Here is a 22,595-nt window from a genome sequence, read left to right on the forward strand (position 1 = left end):
AAAAGAAGACAGACATAAAAGAAACATACTGTATGATTGCATTTATGTAAATTCTAGAAAAGACTAAGCTAATCTATAATGACAAAAAGACATTCAGCAGTTACCTAAGGCAATGGATGGAAGAAGTTGACTGCAACAAGGTAAAAAGGAACTTTTTGGAGTAATAAAAGTGTTATATATCTTGATTAGGATGGTGGTTATACAGGAGTATACATTTGCCCAAATTCATCAAGCTGAGCATTTATAATGGTGTGTTTTATTTATAAAAGCATTCGACAATAAAATTGATAGGAGCTTTGGGAACATGTACAAGGATTTATATTACACCATTACTTTAATAGCAAAAAAAAAAAAAAAAAAGAAAGAAAGAAAAGGAGGCCAGGGTGGCGGCGGGAAGAGGAATTGGTTAACAGGAGAATGTTTCAGCTATCTGTGGTCCTTTGCCATCACAATGGCAGACTTATGGAAAAAGACGTAGCTGATGCTGATAATGACCCTCTCATGTCCCCAGAACCCGCATCTCTCTTCCCGGAGGTCGGATTTACCGCCTCCCCCGTTTTTGAAGTCCTCTGAACCAACAGGAAATCGGCCAAGAATGAGCCAGAGTGGTTCCCGCGGGTCAGGAACCTTGAATGGCGTTTGAATAGCACGAGGCTTGTGGAGCGGAAACCGCGGACCACAGAACTGCCAGGAAGGCTTGGGACTCGGCTTGGGGGAAGGGCTGACTAGAAAGAGGGAATTAGAATGGTGGGGGAAACGGATCAGAATGTTTGGAGGTGGGGGCAATTAGAACCCAGTCAGAGCCCATAGGGTAGGGTTAGAATCCTTCGATTGGGGATAGGGGTAGCGGGATAGGATTCCTGGAGGGCAGGACTAGAATCTTTGGATGAACCTGATTAGAATCTGGCGGGATGGAGTCAAATCCTTTGGGAACAAGGCTGGGATCACCCAGGAGCGGGATTAGAAGCCCGGGGTGTTAGGGTTATAAATCTCGAGGGCTAGGATAGAATCCTTTGAAGAGAGGTGTAGGATCCTTCGATTGACTAGATTAGAATCCCTGCGGTAGGATTAGAAACCTCCGGTGGGCGAAGTTAAAGATCCTTCAGATGTGATTCAAAATCATTTAGAGCAGAGTGAGGACCTTGGGAGGAGGAGACAGGTTGTTGGGGTTCTTGGGGAGGCGGTTTTAAAACCCCAGGGTGAGGTTTAAAACCTCTGGGGACAAGGTTAATATGTTAGGAAGCGGGATTAGAATTCATGAGGAGAGGTGTTAGCATATTTGGGGGAGAGAGATGGAGTCAGGATTTGGGGGGAGAAGTTAAAATTATTGGGGGCGGGGTTATTATCCATCAGGGGCTGGGTTAGAAGCCTCGGATGGGCGGTGTTAACAAATCCTTAGGCGGCGGGATTAGAATTCTGGAAGTGGAGGCGCAGTTTAGAATCCCAGGGGTGGGGTTAGAATCTTCCGGGGGCGGGGTTAGGACGGTTTGGGGCGGGGTTAGCATCGCTCCGGGCTCGGCTTAGGCTCCCAGATGGCCTGTGGGCGTCACTGTATCCCCGGTTCCCGCACCAACTCACCGCGGAGGCGTAGAGGCAAGTGGGAGGTGGATCCGGGCAGTCCGGCGCCAAAGGAGCCCGAAAAGACCCGCGCTCGGAGGGCCCTAACCTCTTCTTCAGTCAGTCCGTCTTCCTTGGGCACGGGCCACCCGGGACCCCGGGGACTGCTGAACTGGGGGGGCGCTCGAGCTGCGAGGATCCGGGCTGCCCGCGGGACGAGGAGCGGGCGCCCAGGTGAGTGCCACAGACCGGAGACAGGGTCACCCTCCAGTGAGCTCAATCTGAAGGTCCTCCGGCTGCTGGGGAGCCCAAGTGGTGGGAAAGGCAGGCTGGGGTACAATGGGAAGGTACCGTCGGGGAAGCGGCAGACAGGCCGTGGGATACTGGGCAGACCGAGGCGGGAGGGTGCCCAGATGAGGGGCGAAACTGCCCCGCTGCCAACCTACCAAAGCTGGAGCGAAGGGGAAGCTCAGGCCGCCAAGTGACTTTATGCTGGAACCGCCACTTCTCTGAGCCATCCAGGTTCCCCTTCTGAAAAAGAAAAAACGAGAAGGAAGGGATGGGGCTTTATGAGGCCTTTACGGTTCCCCAGTGCGGGTGGGTGACGGGTCACGGCGACTTGGCAGCGGCCGTGGGGAAGGGGACAGCTGGTCGTAGGCGTGACCTGCGAGCCACACCCTGGCAGGGCTGCAGCTGAGGACTCTCTTCCTCCTCCTCTTCTTCTTTCTCCGCTGGGCCCTGATCCCCACCAGGTCTAGGTCAAACCCCAATACCTCCTGGATAGACTGCGGGATGTCTGCCCCATCACTTTCCTCCTCCTGAGACCTTGTGGAAGTCACTCTCCCTCTCTGAATTCCAGTTTCCTCATCTGTCAAATGCGGCTCTTAATTCTTTCTTCCAAGACTGCAGTAAGCTAGAGTATGTTAGAGCGCCTGCATGTGAGAGACAGTTGAGTGTCCTGGTTAAGGAAGGTGGCTTCTGGGAGCAATCTGCCTGTGGGACTTTGGGCCAGGGTTTGGCCTTTCTGTGTCTCTGCTTCCACAATTACAGAATGGATATAATAATAATAATAATAATAATAATAATGGCTCCCTCAAGGGTTATTTAGGTTGAGTTACTGAAGGAAAGCTCTTAGAGAGCAGAGGTCCCCAATCCCTGGGTTACGGGAGGGGTACTGGTCCCTGGCCGGTTAGGAACTGGCTGCACGACAGGAGGTAAGCAGCAGGCTAGTGAGCTAGCAAAAAACTTCATCTGTATTTGCAGCCACTCCCCAGCGGCTGGCATTGCCACCTCAGCTCCATCTCAGATAATCAGGCATTAGATTCTCACAGGAGCATCGGTCCCTGGTGCCGAAAAGGTTGGGGACCGCTGTCTTAGAGCACTGCCTGACAGGTATACATGCTTAACACATGTTAACTATGGTCATAGCTATTATGGTCTAGCCTAGTGGTTCTCTAACTTGAGCGGTACATCAGAACCACGTGGAAGGCTTGTTAAGATATTTGGGCCCTGACACCAGAGTGCCTGATTGTGTAGGTCTGGAGCAGGACCTAGAGAATTCGCATTCCCAGGCGAAACTGATGCTACTGGTCCAGGAACCACACTTTGGGAACCACTAGTGTAACCTGTGGCTGGCACAGAGAAAGGCCTCAATAAATAACAGTTCTCTTATCCCAAGGCTTCCTCTTCACTGACCCTTTTTTGGGAGGAGGGGTTAAAATACAGAAAGTGAAGAGAATTATATATTCAATATTCCAGGAATCCACCACCTAAAGTTATCAAATGATGGCGTTTTGTCATGTTTCCTTCAGATTTTTAAAAAATAAAATTACTAGGAGATGAAATCGAAGCCTCCCCACATTGTGTCCCTCTCAGCTGTTTCTCTCCCTTCTCATAGGCAACCGCTGTCATGAATTACAGTCCTTCCAGCCTGTGCCTTTATAAATTTATCACATATCTACAGATGCATAAACAATGCATAGAATCCTTTTCCGTGTCTTTTAAGATCTATGTAAATACTATCTGCAGTTCTCCCCGCTACCTTCTTATGGTTAAGTTGTCAGTGTCTAGCCAGGATGAGAAAAAGAGGTCTATTTTATTCCTTCTAAGTGGAGTGTCCCCGCAGGCGACCACCTTACCTTATTTCTCATTCCCCTGTCGATGAACGTTCAGGTTGTTTCACATGTTCACTACAACAAACGATACTGCTGGGACCATCCTTGGGCACATGGGCAGGTGTTTCTTGGGTGGCTCTCCAGAAAGGGCACTTGTGGCCCTCTCTTTTTGTGGGAGAAGAGGGCTGAGATCTGGAAGGGTCTCCCAGGAGGTCTGGGATAGAGAAGAGAGAAGAATGTGGGTCTGTTACCTCCCACCTCTCTCTAGACCCAGGACCACTGCCCCCCAGGTCTCCTGATCTCGGCTGCGGGAGGGCAAAGATCATCCACCTCGTTCACTGTACCTGACACTTGGTAGATACTCAAACCAAGGAGCATTTTTAAAAATTTTGAATCACAAACATTTTAGTTTACTTTTGTATAGTCTTCTTTTCTGTGCACTTTTTATTTAATGTAATTAGTTAAAATGCTGCATATACAATTTTTATCCCACTTATTCACTTAGCATTACATTGTAAGCATGTTTCTACGTCCTTGAATTTTTTTTATGGTCACATAATATTCCACTGTTTGGATATATCATAGTTTGTTAAACCCTCCTAGCAAAGCACTTTTATGTAGTAATATCTTTTGTGCTGAAATTCACATAACATTATAAAATTAAAAAGTGAATAACATGGCATTTAGTACATTCACATCCACTACCTCTATGTAGTTCTAAGACATTTCAACCCCACAAAAGGAAACACCATACGCATTAAGCAGTTACTCCCAATGCCTTCCTCTCTCAGCCCTTGGCAACTACCAACTTGCTTTTTGTCTCTATGGATCAATTTATTTTGATCATTTCATATAAACAACCAAATAGCACAATATGTGACCTTTGGTGTCTGGCTTATTTCACTTAACATAATGTGTTCAAAGTTCATACACATTGTAGCATGTATCAGTATTTCATTCCTTTTTATGGCTGAATAATATTTCATTGTGTGTATATACCACCATTTGTTTAGCAATTCATCCATAGATGGAGATTTGCATTGTTTCCACCTTTTGGCCATTGTGAATAGTGCTGCTGTGAACATGCATGTACGTGTATTTGTTTTGAGCAACTTGGGTAGATATTAAAGACTGGAACTGCTGGGTCATATGGTAATTCGTGTTTAACTTTTTGAAGAATTGCCACATTGTTTTTTACTATTTTACAGTCCCATCAGCATTGTATAAAGGTTCCAATTTCTCCACATCCTCGCCAGCACTTGCTATTTTCCTTTTTAAAAATTATTATTTGTATAGCCATCCTAGTAGGTATGGAAAGCATAAATCTTAATCTCACCCCAACAGGCTGCTGTCTGGGGGCCTTACCCCTCTGCATTCAGAGGACAAGCCAGGGCTTGGATTTTAAATTCTTTTAGAAAGTAAGTCCCAAGAGGCACGGATATGTCTATCTCCTGAACCACTGTATCTCTAACACCTGGCATCTGGCACCTAGTAGGACCTCAAAAATATCGAATGTAAGGATGTTGAACAACTTCTCCCCTCCCTTGCTTGATATATGTCAGCACACAGATGTATTTCACTTGGCTTCAAACGGCAATTCTTTTTCAGTGGTTGCTAATGTTTAAAGAGAAGAACACTCACATAAATCTAGATTTCTGTATTCTTTTGAAAATCTGGAAGAGTTATCAGTCATGGAGCTAGAACCTCCATCTCCCATGCTCCTCTGCTATTCACTCATGGCGACACTGGTGAAGCCAAGCAGGGGCTGCCCTGCACACTGCCCAAGCTGTCCAGCGAGCACCACCCTTGTCTGGTGGACCACCTTCCTCATGTGGATGGCCCTGTGGGCCCCTCCAGTCATTTGAGTTTTCAAGCCCTGCCCTCCAATCTTAAAAGTCCTCTCTTTTTTTATAGAAAAGGAACGTCAGGCCCAGAAAGGGTAAGTAACTTTACCAAAGTCACACAGCTAGTTTGTAGTTCAATCTCTCTTAGCCTCTGTGTTTCTCAACAAACCCCCACAGCACTTTGATCGCTACCCCATTTCTCTAGTTTCCTCTGCCCCAGGACTGGGAGTTTTAGTGTACTTTCAGAGGCATGGGTAATGATGCAGAAGAAAGCCTTGCTTGCATGTAAAATGCGCCTTTGTTCTTGGCCAGTGTCTGTGGCCACACATGCTGCACCCTCTGCATGTCACTGCACCCTCTGGATGGCACTGCAATGGGGCTTGCTTTCCTAATTCTGGCCTAAGACACCTACCCGAGCTCCCATCATCACCTTGAAATCCTTTGGCCCAGGAGACTTAGGTCCAGCCAAGAGAATAGGAGACCCTCCCTCATCTCTGCCAGAGAAACGAAGAACAGTGGACAGAGCACAGGAGACCCGAGTTGGAGTGCCACCATTGTCCCATACAAGTTGTGACGCATTGGGCAAATTCTTTCACTCTCTGAGTCTCAATTTCCTCATCCAAAAAATGAAAATAGAAGGATACTACCTCATAATCCATGCAGGACAATTCCTTTGATGTTAACACACACACACACACGCACACACGCACACACGCACACACGCACACTCTCTCTCTCTCTCTCTCTCTCTCTCTCTCTCTCTCTCTCTCTCTCTCTCTCTACTTTTCAAGGGTATATATGTCTCAGCTGGAGTTTCCCCAGAAGCAAATCCTAGAAAAGATTTCAAATGCATTTACTATTTGGTTTTTTGGGGAATTGATCTCAGAAAATTCTGGTAGGAGAGTGGAGATGCAAAACTGGGAAGAGAAGGCAGTCCATGGAGGTGTGTTAACAAGCCACTCAACCCTGTGGGTACCTGGAGCTCAGTTCCACTGGGAGCTCTGGGAGGCCATGAACCCACTCAAGAGGTGAGGGAACTGAGACATGAACCCACCTGCTCCTGTCAGTCACTGTTTGAGAGCTGTCCTGGCGAAATCATATATCTCTAGCACTTCCATTTGCCAAGCTCATGGGCAGAGCAGGCACCAGTGGCCACAGAGAAATCTCTCAGGCAAAGAGATGCAGGTGCTGGCATTTGGAAGTCCAGCGGGAGTGGTCCAAAAGAGTAAAGGGCGAAGTGAGTGCAGACGCAGAGGCTACCTAAGAGGGAAGGGGTGGCCACTGAGGACTTGTACAGGGAGAAATCTAAGGGCTCCTTAGATTTATCTGTAATATTTTCATTTTTAACAAGGATGATGTACTGTTTTCCTAGGTGATAAAAGGTAATTTAAAAAAAAATGCATACCCTCCAGAAAATAAAAGAAACTGGGGCTCTGTCAGCTATAAAAAAGTAACCGTAAAAGGGTCAGAGCAGGCATTATTGCAGCTTTGAGGTTTCCATTTGCAGATGATAGATTTGTGGCCAGCTGACCTTGGAGCATGGCGGGAGCTTAGTGTGGAATATTGTCCCTGGGGTGAACTGGCCACTGTGGACTGTCTGAAGGGGGAAAACTCCCCTCAGATTCAGTCAAGGAAAAACTTTATTCTTCCCCAAGCAGATAAACACAGATAGCGCTTCTCAGTTTTAAACATACATTCATAACTGTTGTTTATATGGGGAAAACTGGGACACCCAGAAAGCTAAAGCGACTTCATTCAATAATTCATGGATTTATTGAGCATCTACTGTGTCCTAACAGGACTGTATCCTAATAGGACTTGGATACATCAGTGTACAAAACAAGTCACTACCCCCACATAGCTCATATTCTATGAGGACACAGATGATAAATCCACAGGTAGTATATTAGGTGTGCATTAGTTCAGGTCCTTTGAGAAGCAGACTCTCAGGAATATTAAATATACAATAAATTTATTAGATGAAGTACCCTTGGGAGAAACTAGGAGAGGCTAAGAGAGCCATCAGATGGCAAGGCGTGTTTGATTCCAAATGAAGAAGAAAGGAAAGGAGGGAAAGAAGGAAGGGAAGTGGAAGCGGAAGTGTTTTTGACTGCAGTGCGGTTCTACGGAAGGCTTGGCAAGGCTGTCAAGGAGTCCTCAGTAACCCTGCCACGCTCAGTCATTGGCTGGGAGCAGCCCATGGCAACAGTTGCTGGATGTCAAAGAACAGCAGCTGGGGCCATTGGTCAATTCCACTCTATGCAGATGAGATCTGAGAGGCCCGTCCTCGTGGTCACCACATTAGGTGGTGGTTAAAGCCATGAAAGACACAGCTGGGAAGGGGCTAGACAGTGATGGAAGTTCCTGTCGTAGCCAGGGCAACGAGGGAAGACCTCTCTGAGAAAAAAAGATCTGCGAAGAGACCTGGGTGAAGTGAAAAAAGCTTTCTGGGTGAAGAACATTCCAGAAAGCCGCGTGTGCAGTGGCCCTAAGGTGGAAGCATGGTTGGTGCATTGAGGAATAGCAAGAGGCTAGTGTGGCTGGAATGGAAAAATCGAGGGAGGGGTGGTAGGTCTGTGAGGTTGAGGGGGCCCAGATCGTGGAGCCTTGCCAGCCACGGGGTGCTTGGGACGGAAGCACCGGGAGATTTTGAGCAGGAAAGGGATGTGACCTGGTTTATATTTTAAAAGGCTCGCTCGCTTATCTGTAAAAGGGAGAAACGGGGATTCAAACCCAATTCTTTTCCGACTTCAAATCCCAGCCTATATTTTCTAAACTTCCCTGCACCCTGCCTACCTTAGGGATAAAATTATTCTAAGGAGGTTCACAGTCGCCCTTGGATTCCACAGTTGACCAGGTGATCCGGTGGTAACATTCAACATGCTAAGAACTTACTGCGTGTTTGGAACAAGTAGTTGGAACGCAGACATCTCAGAACCAACCCTCCGCCTGAATCAGGCAAATGACCAAAGGCCCCAAGTTCCTCTTCGGTGTGTTGCTCTGTCACTTGCTATTGTGTAAACCAGGGCACAACACTTGCCCTCTCTGCTGCTCCTATCTGTGTGATGAAGGTCTCTCCAATCCCTTCCTGTTTGCAAAGTCAAAATTTTGAGCTCTTTGATCAGAAAGAAGCTAAGAGTCAGAAAACGGGACAGCAGTCACTTGAGGACAGCATTAGGGACAGCATGAGGGACTGCTGTCCTCATTAGGGACAGCAGTCACCTGAGGATTTGGTTAGTTCATTCAGAAGACAGTCAGGGAGCCCGAGGAGAGGGAGCTGTAGGGCTCTGAAAACTCCACAGGGAATTGGCCTCTGATCAGGGAAGACTTTTCCCCCACCCCCAGGGCTGAGCTATTCCGAGAAGGGAAAGTTCCTCTAACTAGACGGCCCGGCCCCCCGCGGTCTGCCATCCTGAACTTCCTGTTTGGGTTCCTCATCCTGCCTTCCCATTCCCCCACTGCAACCTCTGATGCCGACCCCCGACCCCCGTGGAGGATGAAAGGCAGGAGAGCAAGATTCTCATCCTACCTGCCACTGACCAATTGGGGACTCTCTCTGCCATGGGCCTCTATTTCCCCATCTGAAAATCAAGTTCATAATTCTGGTCCTGCTGACTTCAGCCAAGCAGATAAGGCCTGTAGAGATTTGAACACAATACATTCACTCTACAAATGTATATGGAGGCCTAATACATGCCAGATACTTTCTAGACGTGGCTTCAGTGCCATTAGCTTTGTGGGGTCCAGATTTGACACATCCTCACCTACTCTAATGATTCTAGTATCCTCTTCTATCAAAACCTGCTATCAGGGACGTCTTTGCCATATGCCATCTACACTGAAGTATGAATTGCAATCCCGCTGAGGTTTAAGGAGACAGAAATCCCATTCAAACTGGCTCAAGCAGAAGAAGGTTATTGGAATGTCCATGAGCATATCAGCTTTGGGCAGGGCTACATCCAAGGGCTTGAGAATCTGTATTTCTCCATTTCTTGGCTCTGTTTTGCAACTGCAAGCGTTTTTTCCAGCCAAAGCCCAATGGATGACTTTCCTTGGCCAGGATTGAGTCACATGCCCATCTCTGCTTCTACTACTGCAAATTTGATTGGCCAGACTTAGTCACAGACTAACCTCTACGACTAGGGGTTGAAGTCAGCTCTACCCCAACTCACGAATTGAGAAATGGGGGAGAGGTGGTTCCCAGAGGAAAACTGGGGAGCTGTTACCAGAAGAAGGGGAAGCAGATGCTATGCAGGAAAGTACTACAATTGTTCCCTTCAGTGAACTTACCATCCAACATTTCACTTCGTATTTGGAGAAACTGAGGCCCAGAGAGAGGATGAGACTTGCCTGAGGTCATACAGTGAGTTTGTGGCAGAGGTAGAACCATAACCTAGGCTCCTCACCCCCTAGCCCTCGCAGACCTCTCCTTGAGCCTAAAAGCTCCCAGAAGACCATCTCCCACCCATTCCACAGGATGCTCAGGCAGGGCCCTGGCCTCTCCACCTTGGACTTTACTCTGAGTCTCCGCAGCCAGCATGGTGACTATGGGAAGCAGCCAGGGCAAGCAAGCTGACCTTTCTCATTCCCCTCTCATATGGTGCCTGCGGGAGCTGAGGGGGTGAGGAGCTGGTTTCACGTTCCAGGAGTTCAGCAGTGGCTTGAGGAAGTGTCTTTGCCAGGGGTCAGCAGTTCTAAGCTAGTATGGAGCCAGGGGGCCCACTTCTGTTCTCACAGCCTGGCTTTGAATCACATTAGACAAGATTCATGTACATTCTCAGAGGTTTTTAAGAAGTCTTTCACATCCCTGTTACACAGGACCTCAGGTCAAGCCTGAGAAGCAAATGCCTCCTATTTTTCAGAGAAGAAAATGAGGCTCAGAGAAGGGAAGTGACTTAACCAAGATCACATAGCCAGTCAGAGGCGGAACCAAGATTCAGATCTGAATTATTACCCCAAGCGAGGCCCTCATTCCACCACATTGGTGGGTCACAAATTTTACTGTATAAGAATCTCCTGAAGAATTGTTAGAAATGCAGATTGTAGGCTCTCATCCCCAGAGACTCTGGTTCATTCTTTCTAGGGTGTGGCTCAGGACTATGCAAGAATCAGAGGACCATTTGGGTGCAAGTGGCAGAAATCCAATTCAAATTGGCTTAGGCAAAATTGAGAATTTATTTACTCATGAACTGGAAAAGTCCTGCGGTTGAAAAGCTTCAAGCATAGCTGGATCCAGGCGTTCAAACAAGTCTTCAGGAATCACTTTGTCTCCATTGCTCAGCAATCTGCCCTCCATCTTTCGTGATGTCAGGATGACTCTCAAGAGCTCCAGGTTCCTACATCTACAGCTACATCTCTATCAACAACAAAGAGAATGTGTTTTCCCTAATTTTTCCAGCAAAATCCCAGGGTAGAATCTGATTGCCCCAGCTGCAATCACATACATGCCAACAGCTAAAGCAACCACTGCTGGTTGCCAGGGGGACATGGAATTCTTTGATGTCAGGGCCTGTATGAAGTTGTCAATCCCTGAAACCCTATGCGCTGAGTGGGAGAAGGCTGGTTTCCTCAGGAAAATCCATGTGCTGTTACCAGAAGAGGGATGGTTACTAAGGAAGCAAGCACAAAGGATGTTCCCTGCATGGGTGCTTCCCAGCTAGAATGAGCGCAAGAATCACATTCTGGTCTGGGAGGTTGGGCCTAAGATTCTGCATTTCTAACAGCTCCTGTATGATGATGATGCTGGTCCTCATGCTGGTCACACTCAGAGTAGCCAGGCACTCTGTTACATTTCTAAAGTCACTTCAAGCCACCCTGCCACAGGGCTTTTGCAGTCTCCAGCATACTGAGAGGTCCTGGGCCATGTAAACCTCTTCCCTCATCCCATCTCTACCCGCGCCCCATCCCATGGTTCCCCCAACCCACCCAAACATCAGCCCCATCTATTTGGGAACCACTCATCAACATATTGCAGATTCTGTTCCCATATCACAGTTGGAGAAACTGTCCACTGTGTCCTTCAGTGACCTTTATATGAGGATCCACGTAATAAATTCTCTTTATTGAGTACTCAAAAAATACTTGTTTCTATTAAAAAATTGCCATGCTTCCTGGGATTTTATGGTGACAATGTACAAGTTCCCATATTTATCTTGGTTACTAGGAAGCTCAGAGATAAATCTAGTACCCAGTGGCAATAGCGGTCACACCCTAGGCTTCTGGTTCAGTAATCTTTCCTTTCTGAATGGCATAGCATAACCCTTCATGAGCCTTGAAGTGCTCTGTACATGGTTTAATATTATAAGCTCCCTCAAATCCTTTTTGGAAGTCAGTTCTTCTTTGGATCATTCTTGACTTTCCCCAAATTTTTATTGAAATCCTCCCTGTTCTTCAAAATCCAACTTTGTCATCCTACTGCTCAGTTATTATAAACATGTTGTTTTTCTATGAACATACTAAACATACACGTTAGTGGCAGAACCAGGATATAACTATACTTTACAAAAATGGCTCGATACTATATGTTTTGTAGTTTGCTGTTTTCATTCACTAAGTATCTTAGCAATCTTTGCATGGCTCTGACTGTGCCAATCCCTGCCAGCTTCTTTATATGTGACTTGGGAATGTAATTATCTATGTCCAGTCTTCCCTTCTCAACTCTGTCCTGGAGCACGACCCATGTCCTGACACCTTTATGTTGGAGCAACTACATAGAGCACAGGCTCTGGGCATGCATTTTCCTACTAACCATGCATTATGCTCCTGCTGTGTGCCAGGGAGTCGCTGAGCTAAGTGCTGAAGGACACAGACATGGGAAAGACCAGCCTCTGCTGTGTGCAAGGATGGAAATATTCTATATCTGTACCTTGATGACAGTAGCTTTAGCCACAGATAGCAATTGAGCACCTGAAACATGGCGAGTCCTTACTGAGATGTGCTGTATGTGTAAAATACATACTGAGATTCAAAGATTTAGCATGAAAAAAAGAATGTAAATTATTTCACTGATAATGTTTATATTGATTACCCATTAATAAGACTTTCGAAACATTGGGGAAAATAAATATACCTGAAAATTAATTCACTCGTTTCTTTTTACTTTGAAAAATGTGGCTATAGAGAATTTTAAACTGTATACGTGGCCCACATTACATTTCTAGTTGAGCAGTCATGCACCATGGAGGTGGAATGGTTCTCTTGGTTCAGGAGGACAATCACATTTTATGCCAATTGGACTCCTGCAGGTATATCACTTTTTTAAAAAATCACACTTTATTGTGCAAAAATTGAACCAATGAGAATTCCCTATTTTAAAAAGTTAACTTCTCTAGTGTTGTGGTATCTCTAAACCTGTGGGCTAAAGGAATTGCAATTTGGGCTTGCTTTATGCTCCAGGACAGGGCCATACTTGCTAGTAAACAGAGATGGTTATGGTTAACGTTTCTGAGCCCTACTGTGTGCCAGATACCTTTACACTTATAACTCGGTGCTCACCACCATCCTTACCATTTTCTGAGGTAAAACCCCACCATCCTTTCTCAGAGACGGCCTTGAATCACACATGAACACAGTGCCTTCAGAGGCCCATCCCTCAGGACCTTGTGACTGTCTTGAATATGTAAATTGTGACGTAAATGATCCTTGATAGGTGCTCAGAGAGGTGGAGGGAGCTGCCTCACATCACACAGCAGTGCTCTCCCCAGAACGCCCTCTTATTGATCAAAACATATGAAATGTAATATGTTATGTTCTACAAAACCACATAATACGCTGTTTTATTTCCCAGAACTGTGATACATATTTATCACAAATCAAAGAGAGGTGTTGGTTTCTGTTTTAAATGCATACAAATACAGGTGGAGCATTTGAGATCTTGCTCCCAACATAGTTCTTCAGTTTGGCTCGAATAAACCCTATTAAAAAAATTTTTAATGTATACAAGTACATTATAAAGCAGTGATTAATTGTGATAATTTTTCAAATCGATGATCCAGAACTTCAGGAGTCTTGCCTTTTGTCAGGTTCCTCACAAAAGGCAAATGAGGCAGAAACCACTTAGGTCTTGAGGTGGTAAATAGTTCCCAATTCCCACCAGGACAGAAACATCCTTGTAAATAACATTTTTTTTTAAATTGTTTTAATCACTTCCTTAAGCCTAAGAATTTGGGATTTTTTTTTCTTAAACCACTAACACATGTTTATTTTAACAAGCTAAGTATAAATGAGCTCTGTTTTAGAAGAAAATTTCAATTGCACAGATGAGGAAAACAATTACTTCCTTATGGGGCTGCTCATAGCCTGTCTCCTTCACAAATACATGTATGCATTTAGAGAAAAGAAATGAAATACTTCTGCCACTTTTACAAATAAGTTTTGACTCTGATCAGGTAAATGTATTTTCTCTAAGTATCTTTAAATTTAATTAATCCATCAGCACGGTCTGTAGCTCTACCTCCAAAATGGCCCCTGAATCTGTCTGCTTCTTACCTCAATAGCCACCACCCTGGGTCAGGCCACCATCATCCCATGCCTGGACGACTGCAGTGGACAGGGTTCCCTGCCCTGCTCCTGACAGTCTATCCTCAACCCAGCAGCCAGTGGGGTTATTTAAGCTGAATCTCATCATTCTACTGCCTAAAACTTTCCATGGTTTGCCATCATCCTTAGAATCAAATCCAAACTCCTCACTGGCTGTACAAGATGTGGCAGCCTCTGTCATATACCATCCTCTCCTCTGCCTATGATCTCTAGCCACACTGGCCTCCTTTCGGTGCCTCATTCTCTCAAAGCACATTCCAGCCTCAGGACCTTTGCACTTGCTGTTCCATCTGCCTGGAACACTGTTCCCTCAGAGTGTTATATGACTGGCTCCTTTGTATCATTCAGGCTCCAGGTCTAACATCACCTTTTCAGAGAGGCCTTCCCTGACCACCTTGTCTATAGGGGACCCACAGAGATGTTCCCTATCACATCCTCTTATTGTCCTCACACTCTCCAGTATCTAAATTTATCTCGTTATTTATTAATTTGCCTGTTTATTGCCTGTGTCTCCCCTTCGTCTTCAGTGTATGCTCTGTAAGGGCATGAACTTGCTTGTCTTATTTGTGGTTTAGAAAGGTGCTCGACACATGTTTGCTGAGTAAATGGAAGAATGAATGACCAAATAAATCTAAGAGAGAAAGAAGGGAAGGAGGAAGAGAGAGAGAGAGAGAGCTGTTATAAGGCAATTATAAAATGATAGGAGGAATATGGTGTTTGACTATTATTTAGCTAGACTGTTTAACCTCATCTTTGTCATTCAATATAAAATGGTAATTTATTCTTACATTACAGTTTTACTTTACTGTTTGCTCTGAGCCTGACACTGAGCTGAGTATCTCCCCACCTACATGCTTTCCCTTATGCTTCCAACACCCTGCAAGTAGGTTATTATCCCCCATTCCGCTGATGAGGAACTGAGACGAGGAGGAGGGGGAGTGATGAGTGAGGTGCTGGGAGGGAGACTAAGTGTCAGCTCAGGCTTCTGACCACTGAGCCAGCTGTGCCCACCACCCACTCTGCTCCCCAGCTCTACCTTTTGAATTTCGATGGTCCTCATGATTTACTCTCTAAATAAACTCCCCATGGCAGAGTCCTCGGTAATATGACTATCACAACTTGTCAGCTCTGTGTGGTGCATGGCCGACAGGGACGTGGGGAAGCCCAGAGGTGACAAGGGCAGGGTGAGCTCCATTTGTTGAGGATGGAGGAATGGGGTTGACAGGGGAGGTGAGATGGGGAAAGAGAGGGGGATGCAGCCGGGGGCAGGAGGCCTAGAATCTAGCATCGAAGACTCCCCTGCATGGGGTTCAGGGCCAGCCAGGCTCACCTCCCTTCTCTCTGCCACAGGATGGGGTGTGTGAAGTCCAAGTTCCTTCGAGACAGAGGCAAGGTCTCAAAAACCGAGCCCAGTGCCAACACACACAGCGCCGTGTATGTGCCAGATCCCACATCTTCAGGCAAGCGGGTGAGTGGGAGAAGAAGCGGGGGAGAGGGGAGGGCAGTCCTGAGGCCAGGGGCAGGGGATGGGGAGCTGCCCCTTGCTGCCCCAAATTGCCCTAACAGCCTCCTGTTTTCCCAAGGGTAAGCAGGTGCGTTTGGAGTAAAATGGAGCTGACCAGTCACCAGCAGCACCTTAACTCTCCAGGGTGCATCTGCACTGAGCACCCAGGGCAAAGGACGTCCCTTCTCCTTGTCCTGTTGCCCAGGCCTTGGCAGGCCTTGGCCCATCAGCCTGGGCTGCAGTGACCAGGTCCCAGTGAGCACGACAGGCTTCCAGCCTGGGCAGTAGCAGAAGCAGGGCTGAGAGTAATGGGTGACCAGATGAGTAACAACAGTAGTTGAAGAAACAACAGTAATGAGGATAGTACCAGCGTCATAGCAATAACTGTAATCACAATTGTAGTTGGAACAGTGACGACAATGCTGGGGGGAGTACCGCAGCAGCAGCAGCAGGAGCCATAGTGGAAATGGTAAATAAGAAGTGGTGATACTGGTAGAGGTGTTTACTTATTTGTCTTTACTTGCACAGAGCTTACCAAGGGCTCTCCTAAGTGCTTTGCAGTTATCAGCACCTCGAATCCTCACAATAATCCTATTGTTGGTCATGATTCTTATTGTACCCATTATAGATTAAGAAGCAGAGAGATAAAATAACTTGCCAAAGGCCACACGGTTAGTAAGGGGCAGAGCCAGGATTCAAACTCGGGCAGTGCATGTTCCAAAGTACCAGAGGCAGGAGCAAGAGTAATAGGCAGGGGCCGAATGCAGAGATCAGAAGGGCAGTAATGGTGGCAACAGTGATGGTAATGGTGGCTGCAGTAGTCATGGCAGCAAGCAGCACCACTAATAATGGGAGCTGTGATAGTGGCAGATAGTGGGAGAGCAGTAACAGTAGTAACAGTGGGGGTAACAATAACAGTACCAGTACTAGAGCAGTAGTAACAGTGGGGGTAACAATAACAGTACCAGTACTAGTGCAGTACTAATAGCAGCAGTAACAGTTGTAATCATTGTTACCATTCTTTGAACACCTACTATGTTCCAGGTGCTGGAGTGAAGTGTTTTGACACCATTAAACCTCACCAAAAGCTGTGAGGCAAGAGTTCTGCCACTTTCCAGCCAGGGTGACTAAGGCTCAAAGAGGTTAAACGGCTCCCTGGGGTCACACAGCTGGGAAGCAGCAGAGCCAGGTCTTTCTATCCCCGCTGCTGGGTTCTCTCCCCTCTGGGGGCCTTGAGTCCATGCTCCAATCCGGAGCTGTCCAGGGAAGCACAGCCTCTGTTTGCTGCCTCCAAGGAGTGTACTCCTTGATGCCCCTTAGAAAGTTCTTCCTCGTACTGAAGGAAGGCCTGTTACTCCATAACCCTTACTCCTTTCTTTGTTCCCAAACTGACCCCTTAGCCCTGCCCTCAAACACTTCTACTCTCTTTGCCTCATGACAGCCTGTAGAGATTGAAGAGAAAGATCTTGTCTCAACCCACCCATTTCTTCTAAATCATCTTGCTCATAACATAGGTTTCTGACCTCTCTTCAGCCTGCTTGCCCTTTTCCAGGCACGATATCTAGAACAGGACTAATTCTGAAAATGGGAGAATAGTGAAATAGTCACCTCCCTCCCTCTGACACTCGACCTCTATTAATACAGCCTGAGATTACATGACCTTCTCACACAGGTGATGTCCTGAGCTGACACCCTAAACCCTCAGTCACTCCTGGTTCTGCTTTTCTCCTAATCTGTGTCCTTTCTGTGGCTCAGGCTCCAGGTTCTCAGGTTCTCTGAGGACCTCTAGCTTGTCACCAGCAGGAGGCAGAGGGTTTTCTCCCATCGGTTTTTGGTTGTCCTCTCTGAGCATTAGATTTAAGGGATTCTATATTCAGCCATTCATTATTCCCCTCCTGCAGGACACTAGTTCGACAGTAAGTTTCTAAGTGTTACTCAGAGAAAGGGTTCACCAAGTTTGTGAAACTCTGGGCAAAACAGGCTTCTCCCGCGAGGACACCTCCGAGCCTTTGCGAATCTTTGTAATGAACTTCGTGACCCTCCCAGAAGAGAATGTGCTCCTCAGTGTTTCCCAAACCGGTTTCTTTAAATCACTGTTTATGTAAGTGTGTGGCACACAGATACATTCCCCTTGGGAAAAAAAAAAGTCATAAATTACAGTTAAAGCTACAGGTTCTTCTGACCAATGACCCATCCCCAGAGGTTTCACTCCCCTACCCGCAGGCACCAGCTGTTGTCAGTTTGGACCCCTGCAAACCTTTGCTGTGAATTTCCACTCACACATATATAGTATGTGTCCACACAAAGTATTTAGGATGTATGAGTTTTATGTAAAGGTACCATATCATTCTAAAGAACTAGTTTTGTTCACGTGACAATATATCCTTGAGGTCTAGTTGAGTCAGGAGTGAAGCCCCATCTCCCTCTTATTAGGGCTGCTTAGAGTGCCACAGAGTAGGCATCAAATCCCCTTAAGATGGACACTTGGGTTCTTCCACATAAATCATGGAGCCTTTACTCAGGACATGTTGGTGGACCCAGGGTTTCTCCAAACATACCTTGAAAAACACAGATCTGGACCAACCCTTTCACTATATGTCAAGGGACAGGACAAGCCAGTGTTCTCCAAGGCCAAGGGCAGAGTCCACCCCCCAAGAGACCTGGATCCTTGTGGAGGCTGTGCCTCTAATGTGCTGTGTGACCTCAGGCATGTCCCTTGCCCTCTCTGGGCCTCCTCCCATGACACACAGGCTGGGCTGAGAGGCTCTTGGGCACCCTTTTTGACACAGACCTTCCCTGGCTCCACACACACTGTTGGATTCATCGCCTTCTCCCATTTCTCCCCTACAGCGACCTGACAACAGCAACGGCAACCCACCAGGGTCCACAGAGAGTAAGTATCTGGCAAACAGATGCTGCGGAGTCCTGTGTTATGTCAGGGACTGGGTTAGGTTCTCAGTGAGAGCTTGAGGCAAAAGTCCCAAACGGTCAAAAACACCCTTGAAAATCCCCTAAATTGCCCCAAAGTACTTCTTACAAGATATTTTGTGTCTATAACACTGTTTAATAACATGAAAAAAACATCGTTCGTTTTAAACTGTAGAATCGCACCCAGCATGGCAAGATGCTTACTTATACCAGGAGACAGACACACATTGCTTGGTCTAGGGCGGGTGCCGGTGTTGGTATGGGAAATACCCAGGGCTGTCGGGGTACTCAGATAAAGCCTCACCATCCCATGTATCTCTCTTCTCAGAAGGTTCTGAGGACGTCATCGTGATTGCCCTGTATGATTACGAGGCCATTCACCACGAAGACCTTAGTTTCCAGAAGGGGGACCAGATGGTGGTCCTGGAGGAGTAAGTCCCCATCCCACTCCCCCTAAGACATACTTACCTATAATACACAATTATTCTCTCTTTTGTGCTTCAATAAAGAACCTGATAGACGATCTTATCCTAAGGTGTAAATGACTGATGAGAACCTGAACATAATAGAGGAAGAAGGGCTTGCTATTCACCTGGATGAAAGCCAAAATAAAGGGGCCTGTGTACTTACTAACGGTGCATGTCCAGACTAAGATCAACCAGTGAAAGCACTTTCTCAGGGAAGCCTTCCTCCTGTGATCAAGCTACAGGCTTACCTTTGGACCAGCCCCTGCTGAGGTGACTTTGCATTCAGAAATCCTTGAATCTCTGAGTTTGCTGCCTCCGATTTCCTCCAGTCTTCACCATCAGTGTGTGTCATGTTTAGTACTGTGCAAGGGCCCAAAAATGGCAGTGGTTATGCTTGGTCAGACTCCTGAGCCCACTCCCTCCGGCTCTCGGTCCCAACTGAAATTCTATGAGTCTGCCATTGGCACGGGGCCTCATCTTGGGTATGGCTAGGAAGGCCAAAGCCACAAATCCAGGGGGAAAGGGTAGGACCTTGGTCTGAGAATGCAAGGACTGGCCGTGATGCCAGATCTTTGGATGCATGGCGGGGACTACCGTAAAGATCCCCAGGGTAATCACGGGGTGTAAGCAAAGGGGTATCCTAGGCTGAGGCTGAGGGGTCCAAGAGAACCAGGGGGAGTCCATCCGCCCCCAACTCCTTTGCTCCCTCATGTCTCTCAGGTCTGGGGAGTGGTGGAAGGCTCGGTGCCTGGCCACCCAGAAAGAAGGCTACATCCCAAGCAACTATGTCGCCCGCGTTGACTCTCTGGAGACAGAGGAGTAAGTATTCTATTTTCCTGCCCTCCAGAAGGAAGCCTAAGGAAAACCAGCGTTGTTCCTGCCTCAGGGCCTTTGCATTCACCATCTCTCCTGCCTGGCGCACTCTTCCTGGGACTCTTTGGCTGGCTCCTTCTCATCCTTTGAGTCTCAGAGAGGCCTTCCCTGACCACCCTGTCTAAAGTGGGTCCCCTCTGTGACTTTCTCTCTTATGGAAACCTATTTTATTCCCTTCTGAATACTTCTTACTAGCATTTCTTCCTTGTGCAAGATCTGTGAGATAACTTCCTAGGTGTGGAATTTCCAGGGAGACAGTTCTTACTGCGTACCTATAGCATTGCTTGATTATTGTACCACGCGTGAACCACTTTACAAAATGAAAGCAGAGAAGGCAGGCGGGTAGTGCGGCATAGTGATTAAGAGCTTGGGCTCTAGAGCTAGGCTGCCTGGATTTGAATCCGGCCTCCACCACATCCCAGCTGTATGATGCCAAACAAGCTACTTGCTCTGTTTCTCAGTTTCCTTATCTATAAAATGGGGATTATAAGGGTAACGATTCCATAAGTGGTTGGGCAGATGACTGTTAGCTATCTTTCTCCATAGCAGGTTTATGGCAAGGTCAAAGCCTGCTGACCTCCAGTCTGGGCCTTTCTCCATTACAGCACATGAACTACTCCTCCCCCGACTGAGGGTAGAAATAGATTCAGTTGATGCTGCTTAAACTTTCTCACCAAATATCCCAAATATCTGGGAGAATGAAGAAAATATCCAGGGATATGTCCCCAAGTATAAAATTATTTGAAATCTCACATTTTCACTTAGAAATTCATGCCAACTTATACTCGATACTGTACATACAAAGGGGGATAACCTGTGAAGGTGACAGAGATCAGACCCTAACTCACATGGCCCTTGAGGCCCTGAGAGGAATATCGTATCCTTGTGAAATGTGCACAAGTGAGATTTTGACCACAGCTGCTTAAGACTACTTACTGTATCTTCCCACTCAGCCTTTCTGTCCTTCTGTCCATCACCTTACTTCTCCCATGAGTGGCACTGGAATGACCCCCGGGCATTTTGTATTTGTAATGCTGTGTTACTTTTCTCAAAGAAAGCCCCCCAGCGTTTTAGTCTCGGCAAACTGGATTCAACCCTGGTAAAATGTCTGTTTTAATATCAAAAGAAATTGTTGTTCCATAAAGAGTCTTTGAGGAAAATCCATGCTGTGGGAAACCAGGCCCTTTGTATTCCGGCGCCCTTGTGAGCTGAACAGGACTGCCCCCGGTCCCCTAGGGGTTTACACGCTGTATCAACCCCCACGCTGTCTCCTCCCCCATGTGCTGTCTCCTCCCCCACGCACTGTCTCCTCCCATTTCCACCAGGTGGTTCTTCAAGGGCATCAGCCGGAAGGATGCAGAGCGCCAACTCCTGGCCCCTGGCAACGTGCTGGGCTCCTTCATGATCAGAGACAGCGAGACCACCAAAGGTGACCCAGCCCTCCTCACGCTATCTAGATAGATAGATAGATAGATAGATAGATAGATAGATAGATAGATAGATGATAAATGATAGAAGATAAACAGATAGATAATAACGATGATAATAATAATGATGACAATGATGATGATGATGATGACAGCCAACATTTACTGTTGACATCCCAGGCACTTTATAAGCATTACTTCTTTTAATCATCAGGCAATGTGACGAGATAGGGAGGTATGATGACCAATCCCATTTTACCGATGAGGAAACTGAGGCACAGAGAGGTGATGCACTCACTTGTCCACTGTCTCAGAGCTGGACATGGAGGAGCCTGGAAGAGAACCCAGGCAGCCTGACTCCACAACCTTCTCTTACTCTTGTGCTTCACTACCCAGGTGCCAGGATAGGGCCAGTGGTGGCCTTACAGGGGCGTCGGGAAGGGGTGTCAGCATGCCGACATTAGACGGCAGGCCTCTGAGGTCTCACTCCTGAGCAGCGTCTCTCCTCTGACCAATGCAGGAAGCTACTCTTTGTCCGTGCGAGACTATGACCCCCAGCACAGGGATGCAGTGAAACATTATAAGATCCGGACCCTGGACAATGGGGGCTTCTACATCTCCCCACGGAACACCTTCAACACCCTGCAGGAGCTGGTGGCCCACTACAAGAGTAAGTCCTGACCAGGACCACGCCCCAACTGGGTGGGCCTATCTCCCGGGAATCTTAGTCAAGGGTGTGTTGCAGCCTCTGAGGCTCGCTGAGCTCTTCCTGACCCTCCCCAAATACATGGTTGCTTTGGATTTTCCTGAAATCTTAGGCCTATTGAGCAGAAGGGTGGAGGTGGCATTTTATCATGCCCTGCTCTCTTGGGAATGTCCCTGATCATAGCAGCCTGTTAAAACGTTGGCTAGATGCAGTGAACCAGGCAGGGAGGCCTCCGAGGGGAAGTCTCTGGCTGGCTCAGAGCTGGCTGCCCTCGACTAACCAGGGGCTCTGTTCCAGAGGGGAGCGATGGACTCTGCCAGAAGCTGACAGTGCCCTGCGTGTCCTCCAAGCCGCAGAAGCCGTGGGAGAAAGATGCCTGGGAGATCCCCCGGGAATCCCTCAAGCTGGAGAAGAAGCTTGGAGCTGGGCAGTTTGGGGAAGTCTGGATGGGTAAGGACCCAGGGACAGGGGGTGGCAGGGAGGGAGAGGAGAGGGAGATCATTGCTTTCAGGAACAGCCTGAGGCAGAGTGGGAATGCCACCCAGTGCAGAAGGAGAGATTTGAATAATAACCATAAAGGAGCATTTCCTCTGATAGCAAACCAAATTGTCCTGCCATGCAAACACTGATTTGCCTT

At 47.2% G+C, this 22,595-nt stretch overlaps 1 protein-coding gene across 1 annotated transcript in view; it reads left to right on the forward strand.

Annotated features, from left to right (window-relative positions):
- Positions 1–378: 378 nt before the first annotated feature.
- Positions 379–22,595, forward strand: part of HCK (HCK proto-oncogene, Src family tyrosine kinase) — a 35,101-nt gene continuing 12,884 nt past the window's right edge. The window contains exons 1-8 of the mRNA XM_006921707.3: positions 379–1,791; positions 15,404–15,521; positions 18,408–18,450; positions 18,814–18,916; positions 19,673–19,771; positions 21,151–21,254; positions 21,773–21,922; positions 22,256–22,408. Of these exons, the coding sequence (XP_006921769.1) occupies positions 15,405–15,521; positions 18,408–18,450; positions 18,814–18,916; positions 19,673–19,771; positions 21,151–21,254; positions 21,773–21,922; positions 22,256–22,408 (769 nt within the window). The 5' untranslated portion in view covers positions 379–1,791; position 15,404. The remainder of the gene's footprint in view (positions 1,792–15,403; positions 15,522–18,407; positions 18,451–18,813; positions 18,917–19,672; positions 19,772–21,150; positions 21,255–21,772; positions 21,923–22,255; positions 22,409–22,595) is intronic.

This window comes from Pteropus alecto, unplaced genomic scaffold, assembly GCF_000325575.1.
Source record: "Pteropus alecto unplaced genomic scaffold, ASM32557v1 scaffold45, whole genome shotgun sequence".
NCBI classification, from domain to species: Eukaryota; Metazoa; Chordata; class Mammalia; order Chiroptera; family Pteropodidae; genus Pteropus; species Pteropus alecto.